The sequence below is a fragment of the Zosterops lateralis genome (assembly GCF_965231275.1).
Source record: "Zosterops lateralis genome assembly, chromosome: 27".
Lineage (NCBI taxonomy): Eukaryota > Metazoa > Chordata > Aves > Passeriformes > Zosteropidae > Zosterops > Zosterops lateralis.
In genome coordinates this window covers 1,304,374-1,317,429 of record NC_139787.1, presented here as the reverse complement: position 1 = coordinate 1,317,429, position 13,056 = coordinate 1,304,374, and the positions used below count along the sequence as shown (strand labels likewise).

At 45.6% G+C, this 13,056-nt stretch overlaps 1 protein-coding gene and 1 long non-coding RNA gene across 3 annotated transcripts in view; both read left to right on the top strand.

Moving 5' to 3' along the window:
• LOC310919385 (CD48 antigen-like) overlaps nt 1–5,499 on the top strand; it is a 29,592-nt gene extending 24,093 nt beyond the window's left edge. The window contains exons 5-10 of one of the 2 annotated variants that reach the window (XM_083878735.1): nt 61–87; nt 671–772; nt 1,576–1,620; nt 2,689–2,741; nt 3,889–3,972; nt 4,373–5,499. In XM_083878735.1, the coding sequence (XP_083734861.1) occupies nt 61–87; nt 671–772; nt 1,576–1,620; nt 2,689–2,741; nt 3,889–3,972; nt 4,373–4,411 (350 nt within the window). In that variant the 3' untranslated portion in view covers nt 4,412–5,499. The remainder of the gene's footprint in view (nt 1–60; nt 88–670; nt 773–1,575; nt 1,621–2,688; nt 2,742–3,888; nt 3,973–4,372) is intronic. The other variant, XM_083878736.1, reaches the window with a different exon arrangement.
• Nucleotides 5,500–9,319: 3,820 nt separating this feature from the next.
• On the top strand, nt 9,320–13,056 carry LOC310919407. The gene is made up of 3 exons (XR_014591821.1): nt 9,320–9,406; nt 10,644–10,916; nt 12,993–13,056. It is a non-coding gene; the product is annotated as an uncharacterized lncRNA (long non-coding RNA).

Sequence of the window (13,056 nt, the reverse complement as noted above, 5' to 3'; positions counted from 1 at the left end):
TTTGGGCTCAGCGTGCCCAGGGAAGCTCTGACCCCTGTCCCTGTTCTCTCCCCTCACCAGAAAACTCCACACACCCTCTCGACCCCGGTGAGCTGCCGCCTCCTGTCCATGTCCAGATGTGTCCCTGAGTGTCCCCAAATGTCCCTGAGTGTCCCCAAATGTCCCCAAGTGTCCCCAAGTGTCCAGAGCAGCTTTTCCATGTCTGGCTGGGGAGGGGGATTGGGGAGCCTGAGCCCAGCCCCCTCCAGCCCCTCCCAAAAACCCTTCCCAGGGAATGTTCCGGATCTTCCCACAGCTCCCAGGGACAGGGCAAGGAGTGGTGGCCCCAAACCCAACCCCGAGAGGTTCCGCCCAACAACTGGGGGATTTGGGTGATTTGGGGGATTTTGGGATTCTGTTCCTGCTGCTTTTGCCAAGCTGCTCATCCTTGTCTGGAGGAGTTCCTCTCCCACCCAAAAACTGTGGGATTTTGGGGATTTGGGGATTTGGGGATTTTGGGATTCTGGGATTTGGGGATTTTGAGGATTCAGGGATTCTCCCACTGCTGCTTCCACCAAGCCGCTCGTCCTCGTCGAGTTCTCCTGGAACGAGGGATCAGGGAGGGGTTGGAGGCCAAATTCCCGATGCCAGGAAGAGCCGGATTGATTTTGGGATCTTCTCCCTTTTCCAGGCACCCTCTCCCAGAGCGGGGTCGGGTTTGGGCTCATAGCCGCAATTGGAGCCACGGTTGCAGTTTTATTGGTTTTCCTCATGTTCTTCTGCAAATCCCAAGGTGAGAGTGGAAAACCATCCCTGGAGCCCTGGGGAGGAGGTGGGACCTGGGAGGGGACAGAGCCGGGATGGGGCAGATTTGGGGTGGATTTGGGGTGGATTTGGGGTGGACAAATTTGGAGCTGATTTATCACAGATTTCAGGCTGTTTTGAGTGGATTTGGGGTGGATTTGGGACCTATTTTGGGTGGATTTGGGGCTGATTTGGGGTGGATTTGAGGCTTTTTTTCAGCTGTTTTGGGGCAGATTTGGGTGGATTTGGGTCAGATTTGGGTCAGATTTGGGGCTGATTTGGGGCAGATTTGGGACAGATTTGGGGTGAATTTTGGGTGGATTTGGGGCAGATTTAGGACTGATTTTTGGCTGATTTGGGGCTGATTTGGGACAGATTTGGGGCTTATTTTCAGTTGTTTTGGGGCAGATTTGAGGCAGATTTGGGGCAGATTTGGGTGGATTTGGGGCTGATTTTGGGCTGATTCGGGACAAATTTGGGGCAGATTTGGGGCAGGTTTTGAGTGGATTTGACGTGGATTTGGGACCTATTTTGGGTGGATTTGGGGCTGATTTGGAGCAGATTTGGGGCTGATTTGGGGTGGATTTGGGGCAGATTTGGGGCAGATTTGGGGCAAATTTGGGACAGATTTGGGGGTGATTTGGGGCTGATTTGTGGCTGATTTTGGCTGATTTGGGGTTGATCTGGGGCTGATTTGGGGCTGATTTGAGGCTGTTTTGGGGCTGATTTGGGACAGATTTGGGTCAGATTTGGGGCAGATTTTGGGTTCTGATTCTGTCTCCTCTCCCCCAGGCTGGAGGAAATTCCACCTCTCCCAATCCAACCCTCCAAACACAGGTGGGATTTTGGGAATTCCCTTTTCCTATTGGGAATATCCAGGGAATCACATTTAGGGCCAGGGGAATCACCCCCAGTGCTGCAATTTGGGGTTGGAGCTGAAGGAGTGGAAGGGGCTGATCCCAAATTCCTGAAGCCCCATTTATATTTATATTTACATTTATATTTATATATATATATTTTTTAAACTTCATCCCAAACCACCAAAAGTGAGCTGGGATCATGAAAAAAAAAAAAAAAAGTGGAAATCTGGGGAAAAATAAAAGATTTTTTTGGGAATTCAACTCGGTGGCTCAGGGTTAGACCTGAGATAATTCCAGCTGAGAAATCCAGAATTCCTTGAGGTTGGAAAACCCCCCAAGATTGGGAAATTTAAACCCAAAAAAGGGGAAATTTAGACCCTAAAAAATGTGAAATTTAGATCCCCAAAAATGGGAAATTTAGACCAAAAAATGGAAAATTTAAACGCCAAAAATTGGGTTCTAAAGGATCCCAACTGGGGATTTTAAAAGGATTTAATTGGAGATTTTAAATTATTTAATTGGGGATTTTAAAGGAATTAATTGGAGGATTTTAAAGGATTTAATTGAGGATTTTAAAAGGATTTAATTGAAGATTTTAAAGGATTTAATTTGGGGATTTTAAATTATTTAATAGGGGATTTTAAAGGATTTAATTAAAGATTTTAAAGGATTTAATTGGAGATTTAAAAGAATTTAATTGAGGATTTTAAAGGATTTAAATCCCCTTTCCCCCAACTCTGTTCCATGAACAACAAAGGAGAAATAAATTGATTTTGTCCTCCAAAATCAGCCAAGAATTTGGGATTTTCACCCAAAAAAATTCAGATTTTTTTTTGATTCCCTGTCCTTGGTGCTGGAATTTCCTCCCAACAAGGGATGAGGAAAATTCCAACCTCCAGCACCTAAAAAACACATTTTAGGCTCAAATTAAAAGGGATTTTCGGGTCAAAATTTTACCCAAAACTAAATTCTTGAGGTTGGGAATGTCCAGAGGGATTTTCTGCATCCCAAAATCCCAAATTTCTGATTTTTTCCCATTTTTCAGCCACCACAGGCGAGTTCACCACAGTTTACGCCGAGGTTGGACCTTCCCAGCAGGTGGGTTTGGTTTGGGGACATTTTGGGGACATTTTGGGGACATTTGGGCAATTCCTGCTTCCAAATTTTGGGAATTTCAAGCTGGAGGTGGCACAAAAACATCTGAATTTACCCCCCAAAAAATCACAAAAAAATTCTTCCAGTGGGAGGGATTAGAGAAAAAAAATTGGATTTTTTGGAGAGGAAAATTGGAGAGGAACAGAAATTATTATTATTAAATTGTTATTATTAAATTATTTTTTAAATAATTCTATTTCAAAACAATTTATTAAAATATTATTATTAAATTATTATTAAATAATTCTGTTCCAAAACCAATTTATTAAATTATTATTATTAAATTATTATTTAAATAATTCTGTTCCAAACCCATTTATTAAATTATTAATATTAAATTATTATTAAGTTATTATTAAATTAATTCTGTTCCAAAACTATTTATTAAATTATTAATATTAAATTATTATGAAAATAATTCTATTCCAAAACCAATTTATTATTATTATATATTATATTATATTATATTATATTATATTATATTATAATTTATTATTATTAAATTATTATTAAAATAATTCTGCTCCAACTTGGATTTGGGATGGGGAAACAATTCCAGAGGTGGATCTGGATTTGGGATCTTTATTTTTAATGCCCTAAAATGCTTTTTAAATCTTTTTTCCCTATTTTTGGACACTCTAAAACACGTTTTAAATTATTTTTTTTCCTCTCTTTTTTGGACACCCAAAACAACTTTTTTAATCATTTTTTTCCCCTTTTTTGGACACCTTAAAACACTTTTAAAATCCTTTTTTAATCCCTTTTTTGTTGATGCCCTAAAACAATTCCAAAACCTTTTTTTTCCTCTAAAACACTTTTAAAATCCTTTTTATTTCCTCCCTTCTTTAGACACCCAAAACCACTTTTTAAATCCTTTTTTTATCCCCTTTTTTTTGATGCTCTAAACCAATTCCAAAATCTTTTTTTCCCCCTAAAATACTTTTTAAATCCTTTTATTTTCTCCCTTTTTTGAACTCCCTGAAACACTTTAAAATTTTTTTTCTCCTTTTTTGGGATGCCCTAAAACAATTCCAAAATCTTTTTATTTTCCCCCTAAAACACTTTTAAAATCTTTTTTTTCCCCCTCCAGCGCATCCCCAATGGAATTAAAGCCAAACCCGCGGCTGGAGAATCCTCCAGCACCATTTACTCCCTGGTCAAACGGCCCGAGTTGGTGAGCTGGGGGTGTCCCTGTCACTGTCCCTGTCCTTGTCCCTGTTCCTGTCCTTGTCCTTGTTCCTGTCCCATCCCTGTCCCTGTCCCATTCTTGTCCTTGTCCCTGTCCCTGTCTTTGTCCCATTCTTGTCCCATCCCTGTCCCTGTCCTTGTTCCTGTCCCATCCCTGTCCTTCTCCTTGTCCCATCTCTGTCCCCTGTCCCATCCTTGTCCTTATCCCTGTCCCTGTTCCTGTCCCTGTCCCTGTGCCTCTGCCTGTGCCTGTCCCTGTCCTTGTCCCTGTCCCATCCCCGTCCCTGTCCCCAGATCCCACAGAAAATTCCAGGCATTTCTCTCCCTGAGGTTTGGGATTGACTCCCAGGACCCCAAACTGAGCTCGTGTCCCTTTGTCCTCACAGCTGGAAAGTGCCGCCGTGACCGGCCTGGAGCTGGTCTAGAACTGGAACCGATTTAAAGAATCTGGAGCTCATTTAGAACAACCTGGAACTGATAAAAATAACCTGGAACTGGTCTAGAACAACCTGGAACAGATTTAAATAATCTGGAGCTGGTTTAGAACAACCTGGAGCTGGTTTTAAGGACTTTGAACTGGTTTATAGGATCCTGGGACTGGTCTAGGACAACCTGGAACTGATTTTCAAACCCTAGAATTCCTCTAGAATAACCTGGAACTCATTTGAAAAACTTGGAAGTGTTTTAAAGCTCTGAAGCTGTTTTGAAGGTCCTGGAGGTGGTTTAAAGGCTCTGGAAATTATTTAAAATATCTGGAACTGGTTTAGAAGAAACCAGAGCTGTTTTAAAGAACCTGGAACTTATTTTAAAACAAAAAAAAAAAAAAAAACAACCCAAAACAAAACTGGAAGTGGTTTAAAGCTCTGAAGCTTTTTAAAAATAACCTGCAGCTGTTTACAAGAACCTGGAGCTGATTGAAAGGACTTGGAAATTTATTTAAAGTATCTGGAACTGGTTTAGAACAACTTGGAGCTGGTTTAAAGAATCCGGAGATGGTTTTAAGGACGTGGAAATGATTTAAAGTATCTGGAACTGGTTTAGAAGAACCTGGAGCTGGTTTAAAGGACCTGGAACTGGTTTAGAAGGATCCAGTTTCCAGCAGCCTCACTTTGGGATTTCAGGGAGGATTTGGGGACATTTCTCCTCGATTTTGGGATGTTTCTCCCTGATTTGGAGATTTCAGGGAGGATTTTTGGACCTTTCTCCTCGATTTTGGGATCCCTCTCCTCAGTTTTGGGACCTCAAGGAGGACACTGGGATTTGCCTCCTTGATTTTGGGATTTCAGGGAGGATTTGGGGACATTTCTCCTCAATTTTGAGATTTCAGGGAGGATTTTTGGACCTTTTTTCCTCAATTTTGTGATTTCAGGGAGGATTTTTGGATATTTCTCCTTGATTCTGGGATCTTTTCCCGCCCTCTCCCACCAAAACTCCCCAAATCCCCCAGGGGAGACTCCCAGGAAACTCCTAAAAGGGATTTATGTTCACCAAATCCTGGAATTCTCCCCCCAAAAATCCCAAAGTCCTCCAGGAGCATCAGCTCCAATCCCACCTAAACTAACCTCCAGTGAGTTAAGAATTTTGAGGTCTTTTTTGTAAAACCTTAGAAGAAACAATCCCCCCCCCCCACCCTAAAAAAAAAAAAAAAAGAAAAAGAAAAAAAAAAGGAAAAAAAAGAAAAGGAAAAAAAAAAAAAAGGAGGGAACGTGATTTTTTTTAAAAAAAAACTATCTTAAAAAGAAAAAAAAAAAGAAAAAAAAAGGAATTATCTCAGGAATTCTGATTATTTTTACAAAACCCTTTTTTGTTTTTGTCTTTTTTTTTTTTTTTTTTTTTTTTTTTTTAAAGAATTCTCTCAAGAATTTCGGGGTTGTTTAAAACCCTTCAAAAAAGAGAGGAATTTTCTTATCTCAGAAGTGTTGGAAATAATTTATTTTTTTTTCTGTCCTGCTGCTGCATTTTTTGAAACCTTGCACAAAACTTCATCTTCTGCCTGCAAACAACTGAAACCACAGGAAGTCAAAGGGAGGAACCACAAGAACTTCCCTTGTAGAATTTCGTGTTCTGGTTTCAGCACCTGCTCCCTTCCCCCACCACCAAATTTTGCAGCACTTCCTCCAAGTTTAAATTTTTTTATTAAAAAAAAAAAAAAATTAAAAAAAATAATACAAACTTCATCAATACCTGCCGGGGCAGGATTTGAGATTTGGGATTTGAGATTTCAGATTTTTTTAGTATTTGGGGTTTGAGATTTGGGATTTTTTTAGTATTTGGGGTTTGAGATTTGGGATTTGAGATTTGGGATTTTTTTGGGATTTAGAATTTGGGATTATTTGAGATTCTTTGGGATTATCTGGGGTTTGAGTTTTGGGATAACTCCGAGGGAAAAAAATGGTATTTTTGGGGTTTTTTTTTTGGATTTTGGGGCTGGGAGTTTGTGGGGCAGGGCTGGAGCTGGGTGGGTTCTGAGCCAGAATTTGGGAATTCCAGCAGGAATTTGGGAATCCCAGGAGGAATTTGGGAATCCCAGCAGGAATTCCTGAAGGAATTTAGGGGTCCCAGCAGGAATTTTGGGAATCCTTACTGGGAAAAAAACCCTTTTTTTCTGACCCACATTCGGGGCTTCTGCTTCAAAACCAGAATTATTTCCTAATTATCATATAGCTATGTATATTTATATATTTTTTTAAATTTTTTTTTTTTTTTGCTGGCAATGTTGCTAACACTTCTAAACCAATCATTTATTAAAACACCGCAGGTGGGTTTGGTACAACAAATCTTTCATTTTTTCTATTTCTCCAAAATACCTCATTTATTTGCATAGTCATGGTTTAAAACTGGAAGAATAACTTAAATACTAATTATAATAACTTGGATTTCAGTTCTATTTGTCTCTCAGCAAACTCTGTCCTCGTCCCGGGGCCTTTTCTCAGTCAGAGATTTTTTTTTATCTCAGGATTTTATCACGGAATTTGCAGTGAAGAGGTGAAATTTAAATAATAAATTAAATATTAACGATAATAATTTGAGTTCCGGTTTTGTTTCTCTCTCAGCAAGGTCTGTCCCTGTCCTGTGGCTTTTTCTAAGTCAGAGATTTTTTTATCTCAGAGTTTGCACTCAGGGGCACAAAAAAATCTTGAGATTTTTGACAAATTTTGGGAATTCTGGCAGGAATTTGGGGAATTCATGGGATTTATCCATGGGGTGGAAAAATAATTCTGTGGGATGGAAAAATAATTCTGTGGGATGGAAAAATGATCCATTGGATGGAAAAATGATTCCATGGGGTGGAGAAATGACTCCATGGGATGGAAAAATAAATCAATGGGGTGGAGAAACGGCTCCATGTGGTGGAAAAATAATTCCATGGGGTGGACAAATAAATCCCTGGGATGGAGAAATGAATCCATGGGATGGAAAAATAATTCCAGGGGGTGGAAAAATAATTCCATGGGGTGGAAAAAGAATTCCTTGTGGTGGAGAAATGGATCCATGGGATGGAGAAATAATTAATGGGATGGAGAAACGGCCCCGTGGGGTGGAAAAATAATTCCATGGGATGGAGAAATAATTCCATGGGGATGGAAAAATGGATACATGGGGGGAAAAACAATTCTGTGGGGTGGAGAAACAAATCAATGGGGTAGAGAAATGAATCCATGGGATGGAAAAATAAATCTATGGGGTGGAGAAATAATTCTGTGGAGTGGAAAAACAAATTAATGGAATGGAGAAATAACCCATGGGATTTATCCATGGGATGGAAACCTGATCCATGGGATGGAGAAATGGCCCCATGGGATGGAAAAATGAATCCATGAGGGGGAAAAATAATCCATGGAGTGGAAAAATCATTCCATGGGGTGGAAAAATAAATTCATGGGATGGAAAAATAATTCCATGACGTGGAGAAATGGATCCATGGGGTGGAGAAATAATTCCGTGGAATGAAGGAATAATTTCATGGGGTGCAGAAATGAATCCATGGGGTGGAGAAACAATTAATGGGATGGAGAAATGAATTCATGGAATGGAAAAATAATTCCATGGGATGGAGAAATGATCCAGGGATGGAGAAATGATCCAGGGGTGGAGAAATGATCCATGGGATTTATCCATGGGATGGAGAAATGATCCAGGGGTGGAGAAATGATCCATGGGATGAAAAAATAAATCCATTGGATAGAGAAACAAATCCGTAGGGTGGAGAAAAAATTCCATGGGATGGAGAAATAATTCCATTTGGTGGAGAAACAAATCCATGGGATTTATCCATGAGATGGAAACCTGATCCATGGGATGGAGAAATGATCCATGGGGTGGAGAAATAATTCTGTGGGGTGGAAAAATAATCCATGGGGTGGAAAAATAATTCCAGGGGGTGGAAAAATGAATCTGTGGGGTGGAGAAACAATTCCATGGGGTGGAGAAATGGACCCATGGGATGGAAAAATGAATCCATGGGATTTATCCGTGGGATGGAAAAATGAATTTGTGTGGTGGAGAAATTAATCCATGGGGTGGAGAAATAATTCCATAGGATGGAGAAATGGCCCCATGGGGTGGAAAAATAAACCCATGGAATGGAAAAATAATTCCATGGGGTGGAGAAATGGATTAATCGAATGGAGAAATGAATCCATGAGATTTATCCGTGGGGTGGAGAAATAATTCATGTGGTGGAGAAATGAATCCATGGGGTGGAGAAATAATTCCATGGGATGGAAAAAGAAATCCATGGGATTTATCCGTGGGCTGGAGAAGTGAATCCATGAGATGGAAAAATAATTCCAGGGAGTGGAAAAATGGTTCCATGGGGTGGAGAAACAGATCCGTGGGATGGAGAAATGATTCCATGGGGCAGAAAAAGAAATCCATATGATGGAGAAATGAATCCATGGGATGGAAAAATAAATTCATGGGATGGAAAAATAATTCCATGGAGTGAAGAAATAATTTCATGGGGGTAGAGAAATGAAACCATGGGATGGAAAAATGAATCCCTGGGAGGGAGAAATGATCCATGGGGTTTAACCATGGGGAGGAAAAATAATTAACGGGGTGGAGAAATGAATCCATGGGGTGGAGGAACAACTCAGTGGGGTGGAGAAATAAATCTATGGAATGGAGAAATGATCCATGGGATGGAAAAATAATTCCATGGGATGGAGAAATTAATCCATGGGGTGGCGAAATGACTCCGTGGGGTGGAGAAACAATCCCGTGGGGTGTGGAAACGCCCTCGGGGTGTGAAATGTCCCCTGTCCCTCCCCCGATTTCACCACCTGTTTCTCCTCACCCCAAAAAGGAGGAAGGAAGGAGCCGTGGGGCGGGGCCCGGGGCCGCTATGGGGCACAGGGGCCTGGGGGGCCTGGGGGGCCTGGGGGGCCTCTGCCTCACCCTGCTCTGCTCTGGGGCCGGTCAGTGGGGCCAGGGGACCCGGGATGTGGGGCCGGGATGTGGGGCTGGGGTGTGGGGCTGGGGTGTGGGGCTGGGGTGTGGGGTCAGGATATGGGGCTGGGATGGGATGTGGAGCTGGGATGTGGGGCTGGGATTTGGGGTCTGATTTAGGGTCAGGATGTGAGGCTGTGATGGGATGTGGGGCCAGGATGGGATGTGGGGCTGGGATTAGATGTGAGGCCGGGATGTGGGGTTGGGATGTGGGGCTGGGCTGGGATGTGGGGCCAGAGTGGGATGTGGGGCTGGGATTTGGGGTCAGATTTGGGGTCTGATTTAGGATCGGGATGTGGGGCTGGCATGGGATGTGGGGTTGGGATTTGGGGCTGGGGGGGCCCCGAGATGTGGGGCTGGGATGTGCAGCCAGGATTTAGGGCTGGGGGGACCCCAAGATATGGGGTCGGGATGTGGGGTCGGATTTGGGGTCAGATTTGGGGTCGGGATGTGGGGCTAGGGGGGACCCCAGGATATGGGGCTGGGATCTGGGGCTGGGCTGGGATGTGGGGCTGGGATTTGGAGTTGGATTTGGGGTTGGATTTGGGGCCAGGATTTGGGGCTGAGGGGACCCTGGAGGACCCCGAGATGTGGAGCTGGGTTGGGATTTGGGGCTGGGATGGGATGTGGGGCTGGGATTTGGGGTCATGATTTGGGGTCGGATTTGGGGTCGGATTTGGAGCTGGATTTGGGGTTGGATTTGGGGCTGGGATTTGGGGCTGGGATGTGGGGAGGGGATGTGGGGAGGGGATGTTTTGGGATTTTTTTAGGGATATTTGGGGTATTTTTGGATATTTTGAGATATGTGGGGATATTTGGGGATTTTTTTTAGGGATAATATTGGAATATTTTGGGGATTTTTTGGGGCTATTTTGGGGATATTTGGGGTTAATAATTTTAAAAATTAATTTAAAATTTAATTTAATTTAAAAATAATTTAAAAATAATTTAAAATTAATTTTAAAATTAATTTTAAAATAATTTTGGAATTAATTTAAAAGTTAATTTAAAAAATAATTTTAAAATTAATTTTAAAAATTAATTTAAGAAACAATTTAAATTTTAATTTTAAAGATTAATTTAAAAATAAATTAGAAAAATTAATTTCAATTTTAATTTAAAAATCTTTTAAAAATCTTTTAAATTTAAAAAAGTTATTTTAAATATAAAATGTATTTTAAAAAAAATTTAAAATCCATTTCCCAGCTCTGGGTCTCCAAGAGGAGCAGCCGGGGGACGTCACCGAGGTCACCCCTGAGGTGACACTGGAGCCACCAGGACAGGCCAGCGGGGTCACCACGGGGTCACAGGTCACTGCGGGGTCAGAGGTCACCACGGGGTCACAGGTCACTGCGGGGTCAGAGGTGACAACAGGGACAGAGGTCACCACGAGGTCAGAGGTCACCACAGGGTCAGAGGTCACCAGCGGCCACCCTTGGCGAGGGGACACGGAGGTGACACCGCTGGGGAACGGGACACGTGAGTCACCTGGGGACAGGGGGGATGTGACACCCACCTGGGGGGGACTGTCACCTTTGTGGGGAGGTGACACCGTCCTGGGGGGATTGTCACCTTTGTGGGGAGGTGACACCGACCTGGGGGGATTGTCACCTTTGTGGGGAGGGGACACCGACCTGGGGGGATTGTCACTGTCATCAAGGAGGTGCCACCTCCCTGAGGGAGGTGCCACCACCCTGGAGACCCTGGACTTGTCACCATTTTCAGGAGGTGGCACCGTCCTGTTGGGAATTGTCACCATTGTGAGGAGGTGACACCACCCCTGGGGGACCTGCCACCCTCTTGAGGGATGTGCCACCACCTTGGGGACCTGCCACCTCCCTGGGATGTCCCTGTCCCTGTGACCCCCAGTGTCGCCCTGTCCCCATTTCCCTGTCCCTGTCACCCCCCTGAGGGATGTGCCACCACCCTGGGGACCTGCCACAACCCTGGATTTGTCACCATCATGGGGAGGTGCCACCACCCTGGGGACTCTGGATTTGTCACTTTCATGGGAAGGTGACACTGTCCCAGGGGGGATTTGTCACCATTGTGAGGAGGTGACACCACCCTGGGGACCTGTCACCCTCTTGAGGGACCTGTCACCTTCTTAAGGAAGGTGCCACCACCCTGGGGACATGTCACCCTCATAGATTTGGGATTTGTCACCATCATCAGGAGGTGACGCTGTCCCAGGGGGGATTTGTCACCTTTGTGGGGAAGTGCCACCACCCTGGGGACCCTGGATTTGTCACTGTCATGAGGAGGTGGCACCATCCCTGGGGACCTGTCACCCTCCTGGATTTGTCACCATCATGGGGAGGTGACACCCCTCTGGGGTGGGTTTTTCACCATCATGAGGAGGTGGCACCGTCCTGGCGGGATTTGTCACCATTGTGAGGACCTGTCACCCTCTTGAGGGACGTGCCACCACCCCGAGGACCTGCCACCTCTCTGGGGTGTCCCTGTCCCCATTTCCCTGTCCCTGTCCCCCCTGAGGTGTCCCTGTCCCCTATCCCTGTCACCCCAGTGTCCCCCTGTCCCTGTCCCCTTTCCCTGTCCCTGTCCCCCCCTGAGATGTCCCTGTCCCGTGTCCTTGTGACCCCCAGTGTCCCCCTGTCCCCATTTCCCTGTCCCTGTCCCCCTCTGGGATGTCCCTGTCCCCTATCCCCTGTCCCTGTCCCCCCTGGGGTGTCCCTGTCACCCCAGTGTCCCTCTGTCCCCTGTCCCCATTTCCCTGTCCCTGTCCCCCCTGGGATGTCCCTGTCACCTGTCCCTGTCACCCCAGTGTCTCCCTGTCCCCTGTCCCCATTTCCCTGTTCCTGTCACCCCTGGGATGCCCCTGTCCTTTGTCCCTGTCATCCCAGTGTCCCTCTGTCCCCTGGCCCCTTTCCCTGTCCCTGTCCCCCTCTGGGATGTCCCTGTCCCCTGTCCCCTGTCTCTGTCCCCCCTGGGGTGTCCCTGTCCCTCTCACCCCTGTCCCTGTCCCACCCTGGGGTGCCACTGTCCCTGTCTCTGTCACCCCCAGGATGTCCCTGTCCCCTGTCCCCATTTCCCTGTCCCTGTCCCTGTCCCCTATCCCCTGTCCCTGTCCCTGTCCCTGTCCCTGTCTCCCAGTGTCCCTCTGTCCCCTGTCCCCATTTCCCTGTCCCTGTCCCTGTCCCTGTCCCCCAGTGTCCCCTCTGTCCCCTGTCCCCATTTCCCTGCCCCTGTCCCCCAGTGTCCCCTCTGTCCCCTGTCCCCATTTCCCTGTCCCTGTCCCTGTCCCCCAGTGTCCCCTCTGTCCCCTGTCCCCATTTCCCTGCCCCTGTCCCCCAGTGTCCCCTCTGTCCCCTGTCCCCATTTCCCTGTCCCTGTCCCTGTCCCCCAGTGTCCCCTCTGTCCCCTGTCCCCATTTCCCTGTCCCTGTCCCTGTCCCTGTCCCTGTCCCCATTTCCCTGTCCCTGTCCCTGTCCCTGTCCCCTGTCCCTGTCCCTGTCCCTGTCCCTGTCCCTGTCCCTGTCCCTGTCCCTGTCCCCTGTCCCTGTCCCTGTCCCCCAGTGTCCCCTCTGTCCCCAGGCCCGTCCCCGGGTGTCCCGGCCCGGTTCTGGTCCCCGGTGCTGTTTGTGCTGCTGGCGCTGCT